General features: G+C 42.3%; 1 protein-coding gene across 1 annotated transcript in view; it reads left to right on the top strand.

The window, feature by feature from the left end:
- Tex26 (testis expressed 26) overlaps positions 1-22,934 on the top strand; it is a 46,093-nt gene that overhangs the window by 5,252 nt on the left and 17,907 nt on the right. Inside the window, exons 3-5 of the mRNA XM_074043607.1 lie at positions 5,721-5,805; positions 11,106-11,271; positions 15,732-15,876. Of these exons, the coding sequence (XP_073899708.1) occupies positions 5,721-5,805; positions 11,106-11,271; positions 15,732-15,876 (396 nt within the window). The remainder of the gene's footprint in view (positions 1-5,720; positions 5,806-11,105; positions 11,272-15,731; positions 15,877-22,934) is intronic.

Below are 22,934 nucleotides of genomic sequence, written 5' to 3'. Positions count from 1 at the left end.
GCAGCTGGGGGCTGCAGAACGCAGACCAAGCCCTTGTGCAGCTGCAGCAGGGGCCGGGAGCTATGCAGTCAGCTGCACCCCTCTCCTGGGAGGGCTTCTTTCAAAGGGATTCCTTCCCCACGTGGCAGGGGCATCTGGTTCGTGTGTGTGCAGGGAGAGCCATGTAGCCTGGCAGCAGGCGTGATTACTGTGTGGTTACGCCAACGTGGCCTTTCTTTTGGCCGTAGTGACTCTGTGGCTGCTGTCTAGTTTCCTAATTGTGGTTCCACGCTGGCTGTGAGGAATCGGTCAGCTGTAAATTCCCTAGCGCTGTGTTCCCGCGAGAAGAAATGAAGTGTGCTGTCATTCCAAGCCATTTCTTTGTAAATTAAGAATGGAAAGTGAAAATACTTAATTAGTACAAAAAAAATCACATGCGCTCAGTTTCTATATAATGTGGAGGCCAGCCAGGAGACAGGAGGGAAAGAATCTCCCCAGGAGTCCCCGGGGGCTCATTTTAATTCCCTCTGCTTCCTAAGCATGCTGTCTTGGTTTCTTCCACTGTCCCCCGTCCCCCTCCTTTGTCTGGTGACTTCTGGTGGCTCTGCATCCTCTCTGTGACTGACCACACACCATCCTCGGCTTCAGGAGCTACACAAAGATGCCAGTGATTCCCTGCTCTTTTTCTCTAACGCGGACTAGCCTCCAAATTTACAGACTGAAATATCCAACTGTCTACCAGACAATTCCATTTGGATGTCACACAGAGGTCTCCAACTCAGCATGTGCCAAGTTTCAATCCTGTCCCCCTCAAACCTTCCAGACTTTTAAGTGTCCAGTTAGGAGGGTCCCAGCTGTTGGAATTGAAGGGAAGGCAGCTTCTGGGGATCTCAATTTGATCACCAGTTGTCTTTGATTTGGCCTCCAAATTCTCCTTCTCCTGAGTGAGTTTAATGCTTCCCCTTCTGTGTTGGGGCTCTGATAGCCCCCTGTGACTCCATCTTCCATTACTAGGACAGTCACCCTCCAAAAAGTAGGTGTGATGTGCCACTGTGCAGCTTTGGCACCAAATTAGGATGCGGTGGTCGATGACTCTGATGAGTGGACCTCTGTTGAGCAATTCCTGTGGGCTGGCACTCCCAAGCTGTGTTTGTTTCCCACAGCTCTATGCAAAACCACAAAACTGGTGGCTTAAAACAATGAAAACTTATTCCCTCACGGGCTAGAAGTCTGCAATCAAAGATATGAGCAGGGATCCATCCCCTCTAGAAGCTTTGGGACAAGATCCTTTTTTCTCAGGTTTTTTTTTGTTTGGTTTTTTTGTTTTTTGTTTTTGAGACAGGAGATCACTGTGTAGCCCAGGCTGGTTTCCAACTTGCAATACCCCTACTTCTATCTCCTAGTGCTGGAATTACAGGTGTGTTGTCCATGTGCAGCTCTGTCAGCATTCCTGACTTGTGGCCTTATTACTTCAGTCTCTGCCTCTGAGGTCACATTGCCTCTCTCTTACAAGGACACTTATAATTGCATTTGAGGTTCTTGAGATAACTAGAATGATTTCCTCTTTTTAGGATCCTTAATTGAATGTGCAAAGATCCCTTTTCTAGGTAAGCTCAGATTCACAATTTCTGGGATTTAGAACATGGATTTTTTGGGGGTCATCATTTAGCACACTAAACAATTAATACCTGTGTTATCTGTCAGGTAATTGTGAAAATAAAACAAAATAATATATGGAAACACTTTGTAAATTATAAGATAGACTTCATAATTTTTTTGGCAGTACTGGGATTTGAAGTAGGGCCTCACACTTGCTAGGCAGGTGTTCTACCACTTGAACCACGCCCCAGCCTCATTTTGAAAGCTTTGTTATATATTTTCGTAGTAGTGGACACCTCCAGTGAGTCACCAAGGTTAGCAGAATAAGGCTTTAGCAGGACAAAGGAGGTCTCACAGACCTGTTATTAGTGTTTCTCCTCAGCTGCATGGTCTCAGGGCTTTTGCCATGTCTTGGACTCATCCTTCCTGCTGTTTCCACATTCTCCTCCATCTTCCTATCAAACTCTTATCAAATCCAATCCCAGCTCAATGTCACCAAGTTGATGAAGTCTTTGCTGGACCCACCTATGCTTCTCATTCAAGCAGAAAGAACTGCATACTACCGAGGGTGCTGGGGACACATAGGATATCAGCAAACATAGTTGTTCCTGGGCACCAATCAGGGCCAGGAGAGGACTCTGTGTCCCAGTAGCAAGCACAGAAGTTGGTCCAGGGAAAGGACTCAAGACTTGTTTGTAGAAGGAGCAATGAAGGAGAGAAGGAAGAAACAACCAAGAAGACAGAATCGCAGTAGAGGTGACTTGGAGCTATAGAGAAAGAGTTGGGCATCACTCACCAAGAAGAAAGGCAGAAGAAAACCGTGACACACTGACAGTGTACTGGAAACAGAGTTTAAGGATGCTGTGATTATGGATTTTTAATGAACAGTTCTGTTAATGAAGAAAAGGAAGTCCAGTAACTTTTTTTTTTTTATTTTCAAAAGCTTTGTCAATGGAGGTCAAAGCCCAGAAATACAAAAAGGACTATAGCAAGAAAAACCATCAAACACCAAGTTAAAAGAGGCATCCTGGAAATGGAGTGTATATCCAGGTGGGTTAGGGTTAGGGTTAGGGAGCAGAGGGAGCCCCTGATCTGTGCAGCCAGGACTGTAGTTCCAGTCCCTGCAGACTCTTGGAATAGATACCTAGCCATCCATGGCTGCTGGCTGCCAGTCTCCAGCCTCCAACTTGTGCTTAGCAGAGGAAAGACCCCAGGCAGGGACAGAGGCAGATGGCGCTCAGCCATGAGATTGACTGGGAGATGCTGCCTGGGGCGCTGTTTGGCCAGGGATTTTGAGGGCTATTTGGGCCCAACTGGAAAGTGATCTAGACTGGGTTAGTGTTATTTGCCTCAGGAGAAAGAAGTGAAAGGAATGTGCTCCAACCAGGTTGAAGAAGGCTTCTGTAAGCTAGGTGTAGCAATGCCTACCTGTGATTCCAGCCAGGTGTAGAAATGCCTGCCTGTGATTCCAGCCAGGTATAGCAATGCGTTCCTGTGATTCCAGCTGATCAGGAGGTAGAAGTTTGAGGCCAGCCTGGGAAAAGTTATCTAGACCCTATCTCAAAAAATAAAATACAAGGGGCCAAGTGGGTTTGGTTCAAGTGGTAAGACACCTGCTAGGAAGTGTAAGGCCTTGGGTTCTATCCCCTGTATTTAAAAAAAAAAAAAGGAAGGGAGGGAGGAAGGAAAGGAAGAAGAAAGGAAGAAAGAAAGACTTCTTTAAGAGCAACCTGCCTCACAATTTTTGCCCCACTTACTCTTCCTTCACACTTGAATTCATTTCACAAAGAACATTTAATTCTGCTATTGGGATTAAATGCCTTCAAGTGTAAAGTGATTACCACCACACAGAATAACACCACTTCTAGCAGAGTGGGACTTGAGAGGAGACACCAGGAAAGTGTAGGAATGAAGGTACAGATGGGGACACACAAGAATTCAGTTCTCTAGTTGGGGTCCTTTTTGGATGGACAAGGAACTTGAACCACGGAGAAGGCCACAGGGAATAGTCACAGATGAGCAGATTTGCTGTCTGCCTAGACCTGAGCCTTTAAATTAAAACCAAGACCTGGTTTGGAGACACGGGGAGATGGACATTAAGAAGCCCACAGACAACAGAAGTGTAAATGTTTGGTTGGGGCTCCCTAAGCTCTGTAAGGGCTTACAGCTTTATAGGATATTGAGAAATTGAAAGCAGATGCTTAGAGCGATTCTAATAAGACACATGAGTGGGAACTCATTCAGGCAATGAGGTGGCTACCGTGTTTAGGGATGAGGTGATAGGTGCCAGGCAGTAGTGCTTATTAAAAATGTAGAGACATTTCAATCTGGGTTCTCAAGAAATATAAATAGTAACAAGTAACTGTTATAGAATGAGAGTGAATGATTTTAACTTTAAAATATGCAAAATGATTTTTAACTTTAAAACATGTACAGTTATTTCTCCTTATCCACAGAGAATATGTTCCAAGACTCCCAGAGGATGCCCCAAACCAGGGACCTGATATGCAAGCACTGTGATGCTGTGAGATAGCCAAACGACTTCCGGGCGGGTGGTTGCAGGCAGTGTGGACACACTGGACAAAGGCATGGTTCACAGTGCCAGTAGGACAGAGCTGGGTGGCATGAGATTTTTACAATGGTGCTCAGAACAGCATGTGTTATAACTTATGAACTGCTAATTTCTAGAATTTTTCATTGAATATTTTGGTATGGAGAACTGCAGAGATGTTGCTGATGAGCACTCTATGCCTAAAAAGTTTGGTGGTACTTTGAGGCAGATAAACTATGTTGCTGCTTCTGTCTAGTTAGAAGTTGGTCCTCAGTCACCATCCCGGATGCATTCGGCATTCTGCCAAGGTGACCTCTCCTCCACAGCACTTTCTTCTTTTGCTCCTGATTTTCTCCCGGCCTGGCCTGGCTGACTGTTCTTTTCAGCCCCTTCACCAGCTCCTCCCCTTCTTGACCCTGAGTGCCCAGGAGTCAGCGCTGGGACTTTTCTAATCTATCTTCCCAACTCCCATAGCTTTCAATAGCAGTCTGCCACAGACCTGTGCACCATTACAGAGGCTGTTACCCCTGCACCAGGAAAGTCCTAGGTTTTCCTATAAGACACTGCTAATGACAGAATAAGAAGCAGACACCTTGCGTAATTTAATCAGTTCATTTTTGTAAAACAAAACGGTGAAAACTAAATCCCAGTATGTCTGTGTATTTGTATGTGGACATCTGTGTAGATATGGAAAGAAACAGACATGATTGTCAACATGGGCTAGCAGGGAGGATGAGAGGGAAGGGTGACAATGGCAGAGAGAAAGAATACAGGAGAAGGTGTCCAAGACCAGACTGGATGTGTCTGAGGTGATCCCATGTGTAAAGTCATCTGTGTGTGCATCGATATAGCGAATGTGATGAAAGTTGATCACTGACACCAAATAGTGAGCATCTAGAGAGAGAATTTCACATGGATCACTTTCTTCCTTCTGGTCTTTTGTGTGTGGCTTGAGTTCACTAAAGTAGCGTGCATGAATGCTCAGAAAAAGCAATAAGCCTATCTTTATGTTGATGTAAAACCAATAACTAAGGTAAGCTTTTATTCTTATTCAAGATCATAAGTAGTTTTTATGACATTTTAGACTAAAGTAAAATGACTGTCCAAAATATTTTTTTGCTTTGCAACATTATCTTAATATTTTTAATTTTATTCATTCATTCATTCATTCATTCATTTACAGGACTGAGTTTTGAACCTGCTGGAAATTGGTAGGCTTTACCATGTAGGCCACACCCCCAGCCCTTTTTGGTTTTTTTAGCTATTTTTCCTACAGGTCTTGAGTTTTTGTTTGGGTTTGGTCTTCTTTGATGACAATGCTCTTACCTATGCTTTCCAAGTAGTAGATTATAGGCCCATACCACTGTGCCTGGCTTGTTGTTTGAGATGAGGTCTCAGTGGGCTGGCCTCCAACCAAAATCCTCCTAATCTCTACCTCCTAAGTAACTGGGATTACTGGCCTGTGCCATCATATCCGGCCAAATTATTTTAATTTTTTTTAAAGTTATTTTAATTTAAAAAGCATTTGACCAAACTATTCTGATTTGCTACCTTTAAAACTTTTTTTACTTTTCTTTTTTTGTCCTTTCAGCTGGTGATATCAACTGGGATTCTTATGCTACCACGATGAGGACGGCATTCACACCAAAAACGGGAACAACGTTGGATTTAATTCGGTAGATCACTGTCTGAATCAGATTGATATACGCTTTAATTTGTTCACTTAAGTCTTTTATTATTCAGAATCCAAAACAAATGGAAAGGGGAAGGCTCACAAAAATGCACTCAGGTGCGTTTTGTGCACAGGGCACCCCTTCAACTATGGCGGCAATCCCTCCTATGGCAAAACCAAGGAATCACCACCTTGGTTCTTCCTAAAGGTGCTGGCTATGTGGTATCCCATAGATCCAGCACATAGGCTAATAGGGCTGTGGTTCCTAAACATGGCAAATGAACAGAAGCCACTCCCTATCTAGAGAGGGCAGGCAGTGACTTCTGAATGATGGATGAGTGAACACTTCTCATCACCACCATCCCCAGTCCTCATCTCCAAAGCTGGGGGCATTACCATCCCCTGTCCTTCCCTCACACCTCTGCAGCTTCTCCCCCTCTCCACCTGCGCCCAGGCTGCCTCCCTGAGCTCTGCAGGAGCTGGGGAGCAGACTCCCATGGCATCTCTGGGAGGTGTGAAATCACCACAGGAGCCTTCACTGCCTGTCTTTAGTCTGAATTGTCTCAATAAAGAGGATCTCTAATCCTTCAAGGTAGTGAGAAGTCCCTGGCTAGCCCCTGTTGTCTCTGCTTCCCCAAGCAGGTCGCAAGCCATCTGTGGCTCAGTTTTATTGTTGGTGAAATGGAGCGGTGATTCCCACAGGAGGGGGTGCACCAGGAGAGTGGTTTGCACAAAGTCGCTACTCAGGAATTTGCATTTATTTCCCCCAGCACAATATATGATAGACTCTGAGAAGGGCAAACCTGCAAGTCCCAACTTCAGACTTCCTGTTATTCCTTAACTGGGAGTTTCTCGTTCTCTGACTGCAAGGAATATGCCAGGTTCATAGACACTAACTGTTGTCTGAAGAAGAAACATTTGGAAGAAAGCCAAAACCAAATACTTGGAGAGTTTCAGTCAGTGGTCTTCAAATTCATGTTCTTACGGTTCTCATGAACGTTTTCAACACAAATTCAAATAGCTGCAAAAGATAAAGCCTTCAGTCCAGTCTAAATATTGACATTTTAAAGTCAACTTTTAAATATAACCAGTGGGTACTTTAAATGCTTTAGTAAATTAATATTCATCATGAGTCTTTTAAAAAATATTCAGGATTTCTTTTTTCAGTGGTGGGAATGGAACCCAGGGTCTTCCAATGCTGGGTGAACGTTCTGCCACTGAGCTACATCTCCAGCACTTGCTTTTTGAGACAGGATCTCACAATGAAGCTCAGACTGGTTTTGAACTTGTGATACTCCGATCTCTGCCTCCCCCATTCTGTCCTTTCTTTTCTCCAACTCTTATGCCTGCTCCTCTTCCTCCATAAAATTTTCTTCTGCTGTAATGTTTGAAAGCAATTTATTTTCACTCTATTATACTTCTTTGCAACTATTTGAGTGTATTAATTGAAATTAATTTTGAAACATGCTATGTGACCCTAAGGATTGAGTTATTCCAATTATATTTACTACACAATAGCTTAAAGCAATAAACATATTACAAATGTTAATAATTACTAGATACAAAAAGTAATTCTTTGGAACTGCATCTTAATGATATTAATGGAGCTGCTTTGTTTTTAATTAGCTCATGTATTCAGTTTTGAGTGTTATTATTTTTAGAATGGGACAGGATTGAGCATCAGTTTTTTTTTTTCTGCTCCTTTTTTCCTTATTCCAATCCATAGATGCTAGTGTTAAAAAAGCTTGTTCAAGCCAGGCTCTGGTGGCTCACATCTGTAATCCTAGCTACTCAGGAGGCAGAGAGATCAGGAGGACCACAGTTTGTGGCAGCCCAGGCAAATAGTTCAAAAGACCCTATCTCGAAAAAAACCATCACCAAAGAGAGCTGGTAGAGTGGCTCAAGTTGTAGGCCCTGAGTTCAAATCCCAGCACTGAAAAAAAAAAGAAGGCTTGTTCATATATGTAAATAAGTAGATGTGAACGAGAAGGGTTCTGCACAGCTATGCCATTCCACGCTCTTTCTGAGTTATATGTCAGAAATCCCGGCATGATGTTTAATGACTGGCCCTCTAACAACTTGCCAGGGTACTCCTCCAAATTTATTCAAACAAATAATGAAATGATTTGTCACCCATTTGTCGAATTATTCCTTATCTCAATTTCTGAGAAATACACCAAAAAGGCATGTCTTAACAAATGCCTATTAAATTACACCTGCTACTCTTTCACTTGGACGCACCTAGCTTAATATTGTATACTCGAACAAGAGTTGGAAAACAGAAACATCAGCTTCAATACCCGCTTTCTGCTACAATCTTTTTTTTTTTTTGATGAAAAGTTTTTATCATCACATACTTCCAGATTATTTTTTGTCAAAATCTTGGAGCTAAAGATTTAGTTCACACAGCTATGTCATCTTTGTCTCCCTGATAAAAATCAGTCTTTGTTGTGAAACCAATAAACAAAACAGGCTTATTCCCCATCAAAGTAAAATCTATCTGTACCTTCTGTTTATATTAACATTAATACATGATTGGAGAAAAGCTATGAAAGCTACTGAACGGTAAATTATGGAACGCAAATTGAGATTATGAAGACTAGACAAGGAAGCATAAAGATTCAAGTCTGATGTGGTTAATTATATCCAAGTAACAACACAATACAATGAAATGTGTACGTGGTCTGTGAACTGAGGAGTTTTTATAACGTGATATTCCTTAGTTAAATACGTTTATAGAACTCTGCGCTTGACTTTGGGGAATAATTAAATAACAATCACATTTAAAATTCAGAAGCAGGTGTGGTGGTTCATGCCTGTAATTTCAGCACTCAGGAGGCTGAGGCAGGAGGGTCACAGATTTGAGGCGAGACCCTGCCTTTAGAAAAAAGTCAGAAACAGTATCGATTTCATCTGACATCAAACCAAAAATTTCATATGCATTTAATGGACCAAAAAATTGTATGTGGTGAAAGTTAATTGGCAATTAAAAAGCATATCTTTTACATATTGTTAAATATTTTGCAACGTAAAGGAAATGAGGATTGACTATTGGAGTAAATACTTCAAAATGTGATTGGATTAAAAAATAAGGTTAAAGTGCCTTATAGAATAAGGAATACGAAATCTGGGGGGGGAAAAAAAAAACCCTAGATTCTTTTCTACCAATTTTATCCAGTAATCTTGAAAAGTGTAGTGTCCCAGAAAAGTCTAGTCACATTTAAAGCAATCATCACCAGCTCATCCTCTTCCCCTGCCCAGACACGCTGTGCTCTCCAGCTAACATTTCCTAGGGATTGTTTTTAAAGCTGAAAAAATGCTTATATTTAATATGTGAGGGAAAGTAGCCATTTTAAGCCCTCCGCCTTCTCAGCTGTCCTCTCCCTGAAGACAATTGTTAGGAGGTGGGAAGCAGATACTACTCAGGCATGCTGCTGTCCAATGTACTGAAATCCACGGCACCCCCACCCCGCCCCCAGGCCACAATACCTGGTGATGCCAACATCCTCCTTTGCTCTACAGAAACACCTAAGATCAGGACACCTGCAGTCCTGGGGAAACCTATGGAGCTGGAGGGACAAGCAGGCTTCCCTGATGTCATTACAACCAGGTTTCACTCCCTGAGCACCTTTCTCCTCTTATGGCTGCAAGTGTCTGTCCCTAGGCAAAGCACCAGAGAAAGATCCTCTGTTAACTGGGCACGGAGGCCTTGGAAAGGGGGGTGGTAAAGAAAGGGGCCTGGATAAATATTCAGGTTCCTTCTTAGGCAGATATGATGTAGGAACGTGGATATTGAGAAACTGAGACCTGAATATCAATTCCTTTAAAGTTATTCATGCTGAGTCCCCTTTGGAAAATCTGCACTGTGTGTCTGAATGTCTGTAAAATAGTCATTCAGATGTGTCCAACTAAAAAGTCAATGTGAGTGAATTATTTTAAACATACAAAAGTGAGTCCCAGCTAGTGTTCATCTATAACAATAACATACAGGTAAATTTTAGCTCTATCCTCTGCCCATCCTTCCCACTGGATTTTTTCTTTTTTGATGGGGGGAGGGGTGGTACTGGGGTTTGAACACAGGGCCTTGCATTTGTTAGTAAATGCTCTACCCCTTGGACCATCTGCAACCTTTTTTGCCTCTAGTTTGTTTTTCAGGTAGGGGTATTTGTTTTTGCCCTGGTCAGCTCTGGGCTGAAATCATCCTCTGTAGCTGGGATTACAGACATGTACCACCATACCTGGCCTCCTTCCCACTGGATTTTGTCAAATGCAGTTCCACGCATTATATCATTTCAATTCTAAATATTTTGTATGTATCAAAATAAGGATGCTTTAAAATATATAATAATATGGACTGGAGGCATGGCTCAAGCAGGAGAGTGCCTGCCTAACAAGTGTGAAGCTCTGAGTTCAAACCCCAGTACCTCCAACACTCACACACAAAACAAAAATATGTAATTATTCCACCTTAAAAATTAATTCTTTAGTATCAAATAGCCAGTCAGCAATCAAATTTCCCCAATTGTCTCATAATTTAAAAACATTGATTTGGAATGGAATTCAAACAAGGTCCACACATGGCATTTGGTTAATATGTCTCCTTCACTTAACTCACAGTTTCTCCCTCTTTTTCTGACAATTTCTTTGCTGATGCAACAGAACCATTGTTCTGAATTTTTCTGATTTCATCAAAAACGCTCCTCTTTTCATGTATTTCCTATAATTCAATATTCTACAGACCTCATCTGATTCAGATTCCATGCTTTGACAGAAATATTTAATAGGTTGTGTTGTGTGTGCACATAATATCTAGTGACCCCTCTTTTTGAGCCGCAAGTGACACAGTTGGTATTGTCTAGATGAGTCATTTCATTTGGGACTTTCAAACCAAACTCAGCATCCTAATTTGTATGTTCCTTCCTTTTATCAACTAGAAACACGCTTAAGAGAAAAGCTTTTCTCCACCAACTATCTGGTCACACTGAATTGCTCTGCACTGTCGTATCTGTCCTTTAGTTAATGGCATTTTAGGCCTCTCTTACCATTGTTAAGGATTGTTTCTTATCAAGGGTATCTAAATTATGCCTGGCATCAAGTCTTAAGCTTGTCAATCTGGTTTTTTTTTGGTACTTGAATTTGAACTCAGGGTCTTGTACCTGCTGGGCAGGTGCTCTACCTGAGCCACTCTGCCAGCCTCCAGTCAATCTTTAAAAATATAAAGCACATAAAATGATTTGACATGTGTACCATTGTGAGATCAGATCCTTAATCCCTTACATTAATTTCTGCTGTTTTTTTTTGTAGTCAAAAGAGTATCAGAAGATTAGGATATACATATTCACTAGGTGATCCCATTCTGAATCAGACACAGTACAATGATGAGTATGCTTGGAAACCATATTCTAAAGAAAACATGATAAAAAATGAGACTTCAAGAGGACTAAGTAGCCACAGATCTTATCCCAATCAAGTAAGATGACAACTACATACCTGCTGAACTTAACACTGTCTTCATAGCCCATAGGAATGAGAGTTTGAACCTGTTGTCAAGAGCCTTTATCTATCTGTAATGACTGAATCATGGTCCTTCTTGGACTATTTCTTGACTACCTTCTCATTTCTTTCTAACTATGTCTCCTCTATCCCATGGGGATTTGAAGCTTTTTAAAAAATGAAATGAAAGTCATGTGATATTAAATGAACCATTTTAATGGGAACAATTCACTGGCATTTAATACATTTGTGTTATGCAGACACATATGGGACATTCCCATCACCCAGAAGGAAACCCCCTACCGATTATTTACCCCCTTCCCAGGCCCCTGCCCCTGGCAACCACCAATCTGCTTTCTATCCCTATGGATTGCTTTCATGAATATTTTATATATGGACTCATGTAATCGGTAACCTTTTGTGTCTGGTTTCTTTCATTTAATGTTTTGAGGTCCACCTATGTTGTGGTGAGTATCAATATTTTTCATGATTGAATAGCATTGTATGTGTAATGTGTTTTTTCATATATCCTTTGATGGGCATTTGGGGTGACTTACTTGTTGGCATGTGAAAATGCTTGTGTTTGGTATTATGTTTTGAGCTCCCTCAAATCTCCCTACTTTTTATCCCTGTTACTTCTCTTAACAATGCCCGTCTCCTGTCCATCAAGGCAACTTGCTTATATTTCTTCAAGGTTCTGTTTAGAAAGAGCCATCTCCAATTCCCTCCTCCTCTGGATGGAAGTAACTAATCATCCCTGGCATTGTGATATTGTTTCCTGGCATTGTGTGTACACTTTTCCCATCACACAAGGCAGTGCTCAGTTGTACTACAGGGTTTCATTCACCTGCCACCTGGATGCATTCAATAGATGACAAGGTGGTAGAATGGACAAGATTTGATGACAAAAAAGATGTGAAAGATAGAGAAGAGGGAAGAGAGAAAGGTGATGTTGAGATGTCCTACTTGTATGGCTGGTTATGCTGATGCTGTTTACTGAGCTGGAACATGATGGGGGACCAGGTTGGGTGGGGGAAATAGGAGGTCTGTTGAAAATGTGTTGGTTGAAGAAATGTCTAGGCAGGCAGTTGAGTACACAGGTTTGGATCTCATTTGAGAGACAGGAGATGGAGATGAAGGCTTAGGATTCATTAGAACATTTACACATACCCATTTAACTTGGTTCCTCATTGCATCTATTCATTACAACTTGCCTCTGAAATGTTCTTAAAAATTTTAAATTAAGGTAAAGGAATGGATTACAACATTATATTGCACGTTTACATATACATACATACAGGCATATCATTTTCCTTCCTCTAAGAGCTATTAAAGTCTCTTACTTGATGAGAGCTAGAATGGCAGCCAATGAGAGCTAATGTGTCAGATGACTGCGTGATCTCAGCCAGTGACAGCTAGAGTGGCACACTATCCTTTGTGCTCTCAGCCAATGAGAGTTGGCATGCCAGAGTGCAGCTGCTATTCATGTAGCCATTGAGCCTCAACAGCTGCTACTGTCACTAAGAAAGAAACAATATAATACCTGCCTCCTATGGTCTAGCTGAACACTATTGACAGTCTAGTCCACTGAGTTCAGTGGACAGAGGCTTGTTAAATAGTGCAAAGTATGCAATCAACAAGATCCAGACTAAGAACCTTTACATATCTAAAACTTCTTCAATAGATGTATTGTGTTCACAATTTGCTTTTTCAGTAGATAAATTATAAGGGAAAGAAGGGAATTGAGAGGGAACCTAAAGGTCAAAAGAGACTTAAGAGATAAATTTGGAACAATGAGTATACCTAACTATTTTAAGGAATTTCAGCATAAAGGGAAACTGAGACCCATCTTATAACGGGAGGATGGGAAGGCAGAGAGGGGTTTCTTTGTGAGACAGAAGTAAAGGCAGATATGTTTATGGATGGCAGCTACCCAGCAGAGGGAGAAATCGAAGCTGCAAGAGCAAAGTGAGAATTATTGGAGGGATGCTGAAGCAAGCTAAAGCAGATAGGATCTAGGATCTAGTGACCCACGGGGCACTCCATGCTGCTGGGAGCACTCCTGGCTCTTCTTCCCTCACAGCACATGCGGGTGGTACAAGTACCAGTCTGGGAGACACCTGGTGGGCAGAGATGCTTCTCTGCTGGTGGCTTCCATTTTCTTAGGGAGATAAGAAGCATGGTCATGAGAGAGAAGATGGAAAGAGGGGGTGGAGGTTTCAACCTGTATGATCATAAGATCTTGTTGGAAGTGCAGAGGACACCATGCCTGCCCTTCCCTGCCATTCATGATGTTGCTGAAGCCCATAGGGTTTCTCTCTGGGGCTCCCAAGGAGAAAGCAGCCATTGTCTGGCTCCCTAGGCACCTGTGGCCAGAACTAGAATAGCATAGGTTTTCTCCTTTTCTGGTCTTCTCTGTAGGAAAACTCTGGTTGGACGCACAACTATTTGGTGTTTGCAGTTCCATTTCCTGTCATCAGTGTGGAAGGTCACAGAAATGCATTGCACTAGGCAACCCAATGGCTCCTGTTGACAGGATCTCTGCACAGACATAAAGGATTCCAAAGAAGGGCTGGAGGCCTGGCTCAAGGTGCTACAGCACCTGTGTGGAGCAAGTGTAAAGCCCTGAATTCAAACCCTGGTACTGCAAAAAAAAGAAAAAAAAGAAAGAAAAGATTCCAAAGAATATGGACAAACATTTGTACTTTTGATTCTTCAACTAGGCTCCAGGGAAAAGGTCTCCAAAAGGGAGGTGGTCTTTCTTGGGTACCAAGCTCCCGATGTCACAAAAAAGAATTTTAGGGCACATCGAGGTAGAGACCAAGAAAATTTGTTAGTAAATCAAACCAAAGATAGAAAGATAGAACACACTCAGAAGTGGGTGTAAACACATCTGGTAAGAAGCGCAATGAGTGCTGTAACAGCAAGGGGTGTTAATGGTGAGAAAGTAGATTGGTAGGATGGCTTAAATTCACCATTGGGACAAGTGTTCCCCTTTGTTTTGGGTACCTGGTACCCTTAATCATTATCAGTTGGAACCAGAGATATCAAGGCTAGTTTGTTTATTAAATTTGGGTCTTTATGGCTTAGATGTCTGAGCATCCCTTACATAAAGGATGGGCTGTTCAGATGCTCCCTTTAAAACAGGTGTTCTAACAAGATAAATACTTTCCCTTATAAACACTTTTGTGATCAAAGGAGTCATTTTCTCAGATGCTTTGGTCCTAGGACAAGTGACTTTTAAAAAAACATCCTAGCTTAGTTTCCAGAGCTTACTAATTATTTGGACAAGTGAGCAAGATCAGTGAGGTGGAGCTGCTTTTTTTTTTTGAACTACATGGTAACTTGTGGTATCCTTGGGTGGGTGGGTATATGATACACAGAGCTCAGTGCTGTACTTGGATACTTGATCCATGTTCCTGTAATGCTGCCCAACATCTGCTAAAGACATGCAGCCTTTCAACACATCTCAGATTTTCACTTGATCACCTCAATTAAACACATTCACTTTTACCTTGTGTTTTGAGCACCATTTGCTTTTGGGAAGGCATATTTTCACAAAATGAAGGGCCGGGAACCAGAAGATGACAATTCAAACACAACTGACAATATGCAGGACAGACTGAAAGCTTCTCTGTATCCACTGAGTTGAGTAGTGTGTGCATGGGAATTTAAAATTTTTGGTTTTATGATAAAGCGAGAACACCCAAGGAAGGTATGAGGATAGGTAAAACACCCAAAAAACTAGATAGCATTTGTTGCCCTCAAAACAGAGAAACTAATGCAGATACTTTAAAGTGACTGAGGCCAATAGGAGAAAGGGACCAGGAACTAGAGGAAAGGTTAGTTCGAGAAGAATTAACTTAGAAGGTAACACACACGCAAAGGGAATCAATGCAAGTCAACTCCCTGTATAGCTATCCTTATCTCAACTAGCAAAAACCCTTGTTCCTTCCTATTATTGCTTATACTCTCTCTACAACAAAATTAGAGATAAGGGCAAAATAGTTTCTGCCTGGTAGCGAGGGGTTGGGAGGGTAAGGGAGGGAGCAGCGAGAGGTGGGGGGTAGGTAAGGAATGGGGGAGAAATGACCCAAACATTGTATGCACATATGAATATAATAAAAAAAGAAAAAAGAAAATTTTTGGTTTCGCTATTCCTTTTGATTTTTAAAAATATTTTTTGACCATCCTTGATCAAAACCGAATTAATAAACCCACAAATAAAGAGGACTTGCTGTATGTTACAGTTTAGTTAGGGAGCATAAAGCTTAAAGCAAACAGTGCCTGTGTGCTTTTAATCAAGCTATTTATTAATACAGTGTTCATCTCTAAATTCCTGGCTCCTGTTTCCCATGCCTCTCTTTCCCCAATCTACCTCAATTTCATTAGATGAACCTGTGTGTATTCTCTTGCAAACTCTGCTTGCATTGACAGGACTTCTTTCAGTGGACACTACCTAAAGGGTATGCAAGGATGACATCAAGGACCTGGATCCCTGCTTCCATGGATCAAATTAGGGAGGCACTAGCCAATCAGTTTCTTTCCCACACTAAGAGAGATTTTGTGGATGCAGCCAAAGGTAAGCCTGCTTTTCTCCTTCCCCTGGTCAGGTGCTGGGCACTGTCATTGCAGTGGTCAGAAATGTGATGTGGTCTCTTCCCTCAAGGAACTCACACTTTACACATGCAACAAGACACTTCACCAACAAAAACAGGCAAGAATGGAAAGGTGAAGCTGTAAGAAAGGCAGGGGGCTGTGGGCTTAGAATAGAACTTCTGGTCTAATGTGGGGGAGGAGGTAGATGGGATGAGATGGAGGTCAGAAAAAGCCTTTTTCCCTAACCTGAAGTATGAAGAGGAATTAGCCAGGTGAAGGTGTAGAGGTAGGGAAGGGAAAACTATTGCAGCCTTATGAAGGCCCAGGGGAACAATTGAGGAACTAAAGAGCTTCAGCTCAAGTAGAAGCGAGTTGGGTTGGGGGGGAGGAATGAGAGGAGATCAACATCAGCAGAGAGAACGCAGGACCCTGAAAGGCATGAGTACTGGAGTCATCCAGAGGTTCTTACTAGGGTAGTGATGTTATTGAGATGCAGGCCTAGAAGCCTCATGCCAGCTGCAAAGTGAGGAAGGAGATGGCTCAGCCTGGAAGGAAGAGGCCAGCAGGAGCTGTCACAGCAGCCCCAGTGACAGCATGGTGGCTTCCAAAGCAAGGCTATGCAGTTGGGTGGATGGAGCCTGGTCAGGATGATGGTATGGCCACTTCAAGGGTAGGAGCCAAGGCTCTTTGACTCACAGTGTGTCACCAGTGCTCACTCCTATGTCTGGTTCATCACAGACCATAAAGAAAAATGAATGAAATAGGAATGAATGATAGGAATGAGTGTCTGATAGCCGACAAGGACAAGGGCGTAAAAGGAACCAGCTGTCTGACTTGGGATGGGATGGTGTGGTACCTTCTGTAGATAAGTAGGAAACCAGTGGCGAGTTAGGCCAGGCCTGTTTTATTTTCTTCCTTGGTAGAGAAAAAAAGTCTGGCATTCTGTTCATTTTGCCTCCTACAAGAACACATTTCTCCTTCCAGTATGGGAGTTCTGCTTACAGATCTTCCTCTGCAAGGATGTAGACTCTTCCATAATTCATTTGGCTCTGCCCTTAGGCTTCTGTAGAAGGAAATGCTTCAACTTGGTTTTCTCAAGTGTAGGTAGAGATGACACCATGACTTTGATTCTTCCTTGTCCCCATTTCTCAGGGACCACAAATGAATTTGTTGTATACACTCACATTTTCCAGAAATGACATATTTGCAATTTTGTTCTTGTACTTTAACAGGAAATTTGCTTAATTGAGAAGTCATGAAAATTGGCTGTAGATATATTAAAACCCCAACAAGGAAACCTTTCCCTAAGTTAGGGAAAAAGCAGTGCAGTCCAGTTTGCTGCTCCGAGGCTTGAGATGAAACACTGGTATTCTCTTGCCTTTTGGTGACAACTATGACACTTGGTACCTGTGGAGAAAGGCTGACAGCAGTGTGGGGTCTGAACACAAACCAGGAAGCACTGAGGGCCCTCATCCTCTGAGCCTGTCTGTGCAAGTCAAGAGGGAATCTCTCAAGGTCCTGTGTGTCTCCACCTTCGTCTCTTCTCCTCTTCCCCATCTTGTTTTGACAGGCCCATCGATGCACATGCGCCATGGAGCCACGTCCCTCCTCCTGAACGCCACTGCACTTCTCCAGTTATCTGGCTTTTTCTCCTACCCCATCTCTCCGTCTCTACCATGTTCGCCCCACCCACCAGCATGCACACTGGCTCAACTGCATCCCATTAAAAGCTAAACAAAAACAAGAGCTCTCCTCCAGCACCCTAGTCTCCCTTTAGCAGCTGTGTGTTTCTCTGCCTCCCTTCACAAACTGCTAGTGTTTACCAAGCCCTAAGCCTTTTACAAATCAACACATTTAGTCTTCATCACAACCCGTGAAGCCATTACCTCCAGCCAAAGGCAAGGAATGTAAGACTTGGAATGGGTAAGCAATCTAACCCAAGGTCACCCAGCTAATGACTGGTGGAGTCTAGGATGGGACCCCTGGCAGTCCAGCTGCCTTTGTCAAAAATCCCTGTGTCATAGCTGAAAATAACTGAGGGTCAAGGTACATGTGCTGTTTCCAATTCTTAACTTGCTTACTATTTTAAAAAAATTAAAATTACTTTTGTTACAAACGTATGCATATACTGAAAAGGTTACTTAAAGGCTTAAAAAGAAACAACAGCAGTTCATTGAGCCACCTCTCCCTGGTTGTCCCACTCCACTTTGTGATCAATTTCAGTCCTTTTAATGGTTTCTTCTTATGTGATCTGGCATGTTTTTAAATAATATACTTCTGTCATTTCTTGACTCATTAATTTTAATCATTGTTGTTGCATTCCCGTTTTGGTAGTGGAAGGTTTGGGTCTCCTATAACTCTTTCTCACTTCCCATCCATCCTTCTACTCTATAGAATTATATTCCAAAGCTTTGGTTACATTTGATTACTAGTGTTCATATTATGATATATGGCATATTGTGATTATGTGATCATGTGACCATTTACTGCTGATCCAGGTCGAATTGTGTTGTATCACTGTTATTTTTCCTTTTTTAAAACCAAAGTTAGTAATTGACTGTTTCCATGTGCTTAGTTTTCTATGCTTCTGTCATGAATGTTTTCAAAGACTTTGTCACATACCTGCCTGCATTTTTTCCACACTACTTTCTACCAATCCTAGTATTTCTCCTGGAGGTCTTCTGACTCCCCCAACATTCTCCCCTAAGCTAGACTGGTTGCTTTGCAGATTTGCTGCCCAGCTGAGCCCTGGGGTTTTCTTTTTCATTATTCTTAGAATTTCTTTTGCCTCTTCCCTACATTGGATCTCCTGCTTTCTGAGTTTAAATCTTCCTCTTCCTTTATTTTGCTGAAGCACATCTTCTGGTGTCTTCCTAAGACCAGGATGTACAGTAAGAGCTTTTGGAGTGCATTTCTTGCCAATCTGGAAATGTTTGTGTTACTTTGCTGCAGGTGTTTGATAGTTTGACTGGATAGAGTTCTAGGTTGATAGTTATTTCCCCTCAGAACACATCCTTCCAAATGTCTTCTAGCATCCAGGGTATAGAAGACTGATAACATTTTAATTCCTGATCCTTTTGTATTCCACCCCAACGCCCAGAAAAACATAAGATCTTCACATCATTCCTGACGTTCTGAAATTTCACCATACTATGCATTTTTGAGTGTTCCATCATTCCTTATGCTGGGCATTTGCAGGTCCCTTCAATCCAGAGCCCTGTGTCCTTTGGTTCTGGTTGAGTTTTTCCCCCTTATTTTTCTCCTCTTTCTTCTTTCCTAAGACTCCTGATAGTTGGATTGACTCTCTGTTTTTTTTTAACTTTTTTCTTCTAATACTTTTCTCTTTGTATATTTGTTCTATTCATTTGATAAATTCTTTACTTCTCAATATAATTCTTCTTTGGACATTTTTATTTCAACTCTCATATTTTTAACTTTCAAGCTTTTTCTTCCTCTGACTTTAAAAAATATCACCTGTTCTTGTTTTATGGATGCGGTGATTCTCATAAATTTTAGGATATTTATGATATACTTAATTTTTGGTGTTTTTGTCTGTTCACATGGCCTCTATTTTCTGATATCTTAATGGTCTAATGAAGATCTGGTTGCCTGTTCATATTTACAAGGGAACAGAGGCAGATTTACTACGAAGTTAATGAAACCAAAGTCTCACTTCCGTGGGCTCGTCTTTTTCTTAAAGACGGTGTACCCAAAATATTAAGTTCTACAGCTCCCACAACTTACAAAGGAGGTACAGTACTAAGACCTGATTGGAAGTTATGTACAGGAGGAGGGCTTGTTAGCTGGTCTCTGACCTACATGAACAGGTGATGAGCCATCAGTTGTTGTTTTTTAATCCGTCTTGCACATTGTTTGTAAAATCACTATCTCCAGCATCACTTGGCTAATGGCGTTCTGGGAGCAGAACTGAGGAGGAAAGGGGTTTGGGGGTCGTCTGGTTGGTGAGAAGACTCTCTATGACCCGGCTTTTCCCAGTTCAGCATCTCAGTCCCCACCACCACCACCCCCCACACACTCTTCCCCTTGCCACCTTCAACTGTGTCTGGTGTCCTGTGACCTGTGTCCCACAGAGTTTCTGTGGTTGAGTTTTGCTGAGAATTTAACTTCTAGTTAAGAAATGTCTTAGTTCATTTCGTGCTGCTGTAACAGAATACCGCAGGCTGGGTCATTTATAAACAGTAGTTTATTTGGCTCATGGTTCTGGAAAGTCAGAGAAGGAGTTGCTGCATCAGCAACTTTTGTGCCGCTTCCTAAGACGCATGGTGAGAGCAAGCGAGAAAGGGTGGAGGCCACAAGAATCCTTTTATTCGGAGCCCACGCAGTCCACACCGTGTAATGACAACCTCTTCAAGGTCTCACTTCTTAATGCTGTCAATGCTAACACATGTCAACAAGAGTTTGGAGCAGCGGTCCTAGCAGCTCAGGTGGCTGGAGGGAGGAGCAGCGGCGGCTAGGCTCTTGCGCTGCCCAGACCCCAGCAATGGCACGCGTCCCCTGCACCGCCATCATGCCCAAGAGGAAGGCGACAAGGCGACTTGGTCAGCTAAGCCCCAAAAGGAGAAATCATCGGACAAGAAAGTGCAAGCAAAAGGAAAAGGGGGGCGGGGAAGGCAAAGGGAAAACTGGCTGAAGTGCTACCCAAGAAACTAAGGAAGATTTACCCGCAGAAAACGGAGAAATTAAAAGCCAGGAGAGCACTTCTGATGAAGTAGAAGAGGAGCAGCCACCGCTGACCCGCACCGCGCCTCCCTGGTGCAATCCACAGGAAGATTTCCACCAGCTAGTTTGTAAACTACTTTGCAAGTTTCTTAGTAGCTCTAGAAACACTTTTTAAAAGAAGGGAATCCCACCTCATCCATTTTTCAAGTATAAATGAATTTTTTAAGAAGTGAAGTCATTCGCTGGTTATTTTTTGGCCCAACCAGAAAATAGCGGGATATGGAATGGAGGAGGCTTTAGCGGTGTGCGCGTAACTTTCCATAAGTGGAAGTCAGTTTTACAGCCTACAATATAAGGCACACTAAATGCCAATTTGGGTCACAGTCGTGCATTTAATGTGTCTTGAGTATTTTAAACTCCAGTCCTGTGTTGTTTTCTAGTAGAACTGTTTCTTAATGGAAACCACTCCTTGATCTTTACCGTCGAAGTTGGGTGTGCTCTGTAACATTTAGCAGCGGTAGTCCAGTTTTCCTAATCTGCAAATGGGCTGTAAAAGACGAAAACTTGAGCATGTCGTGTATGTGACACAAAATTGTGAATCCGTGGAAGGTGAGAAGCAGGTGAGCAGCATTTGAAGATGTGGTACTCGATGTCCTCAAGGAAAATTTGCCTCCAAGTTTGAAGATGGAATAACTTAAAAAGGATACAATACATGGCTTTAGATTTTCGGTATGTGTGTGAAAAATTGTCTACGAAGTGAAATGTCTGTGTGCTGATCTTCAACACAATAAAATCTCAATTGTGAAAAACAAAAGTTTGGAGCAGACATTCAAACCACAGCAAGACAGGATATTTGTATGACTGCATAGGGTGAGAAGGTGATACAGGAGACCATTTTGTATCCAAGCTTTCAGCCAAACCTCTGTTTCCAGCCCCAGGCTTCACATCCTGCCTTCTACTGTACCTGTTCCTGTCACCTCTGAGTTTGGGCCCACTGGGGTTCTGTTACATGGATCATTCTACTTCTTTGCTGTTCCCTTCTGTAGTCACCTAAGTTTCAGCCTCCTCTAGTTTTCTCTTTCATTTGATGTATCTTGCTTGGGTTGCATCTTCCAGAAATGTGTTGACGTCTCTAACCAACGGTAGTCTAATGGAGTTTGGGATGTGGCTCAATGAGAAGAACTGCTGAACCATTGACTTTTCAACCTCCTTCAATCTGGGTTCAGCACCCATTGAGTCATTGAACCTGTTCTTGCTGAGGTCCCCAGTGATCTTCCAGGGAGATCTTTCCATCTGCATCTTTCCCAGTCTCTGAGGGCACTCAGGGTTGCTGGGTGAACAGCCAGGTCTATCTTGGAGTGCTCTTCTCTTTGCGCTTCTGTGTTGTCACACTTTCCTGGTGTCTCCCAGCTTCTTTGGTTCCTTTCTGGTGATTGTCCCATTTAATCTCTGTTAGAGTTTCTGACTCCTTTAAAGAGCAACTATCTTAGAATTTTACATTGTATCTCTTCTCCAAACCTCTTCTCAACCTCAGTTTCCTGTGTTTGGGTACCCAGTAGAAGTCTCATGAAGAGTCCAACGCATTTCCTTCTCCTCTGCCTGGTCACATCCTACATTATCTATAGGCCCCTCCAGCTCCTTCACTATGTTGTTGCTAGATGATCTTATAAACATCTAAATTGAGTCACTTTATTCTTTTGCTTCCTCTCACTGACTTTCCATTGCTCTTTGAATAAAATTCAAATCCCAGTTCCCTCTGCAGGTTCTTAGGGTCCTGAGGGGTTGGCCCTTGTTTATCTTATCACCATGATTCCCTTGCTCCATTCCCCTCGTGTACGGGGGTCCAGCCACTTGGGCCTTATTTTAGCATCTGTAAGATGTCAACTTCTTCCCTACCTTTGGCCTGAAGTGCTCTCCCCTGCTCTTCCTGTGGCTTTGCTTTGTCATCTAGACCCCCAGCTTCAACGTCACCTCTCCTGTGAAATCTTTTCTTGCTATTTCATCTGAAGAGATGTGCCACAATCCCACTTCATTTAGTGTTTTGATCTTTGAAGTCATTGTTACTGATTCTTGTCTTGTGTCATTTTGTTTCATTCTTTCCTCTACTATTCAGTAAGCACCCCAAAGGCTTTGTTCACTCAGAGCTAGGGAAGAGCCTGGTGGATAGAAGGAGCTTGGGAAATATTTGCCAAATGATAGAAAGAATATATGGGGAATACTCTTTTTGAAGCTACATGGATATGAGATCAAAACCCCTCAACACCTGCAGATAAATATAAGGCTCATGGGAGACATATGAAATATCAGCATTCTTAAAAGATGTCTCAGTTTCCATTCAGCGTAAGCAAATCACCATTTTCC

This window comes from Castor canadensis, chromosome 10 (assembly GCF_047511655.1).
Source record: "Castor canadensis chromosome 10, mCasCan1.hap1v2, whole genome shotgun sequence".
Taxonomy (NCBI): Eukaryota; Metazoa; Chordata; class Mammalia; order Rodentia; family Castoridae; genus Castor; species Castor canadensis.
The sequence above is the reverse complement of the archived record's forward strand: the minus strand, read 5'-3'. Positions and strand labels throughout refer to the sequence as shown.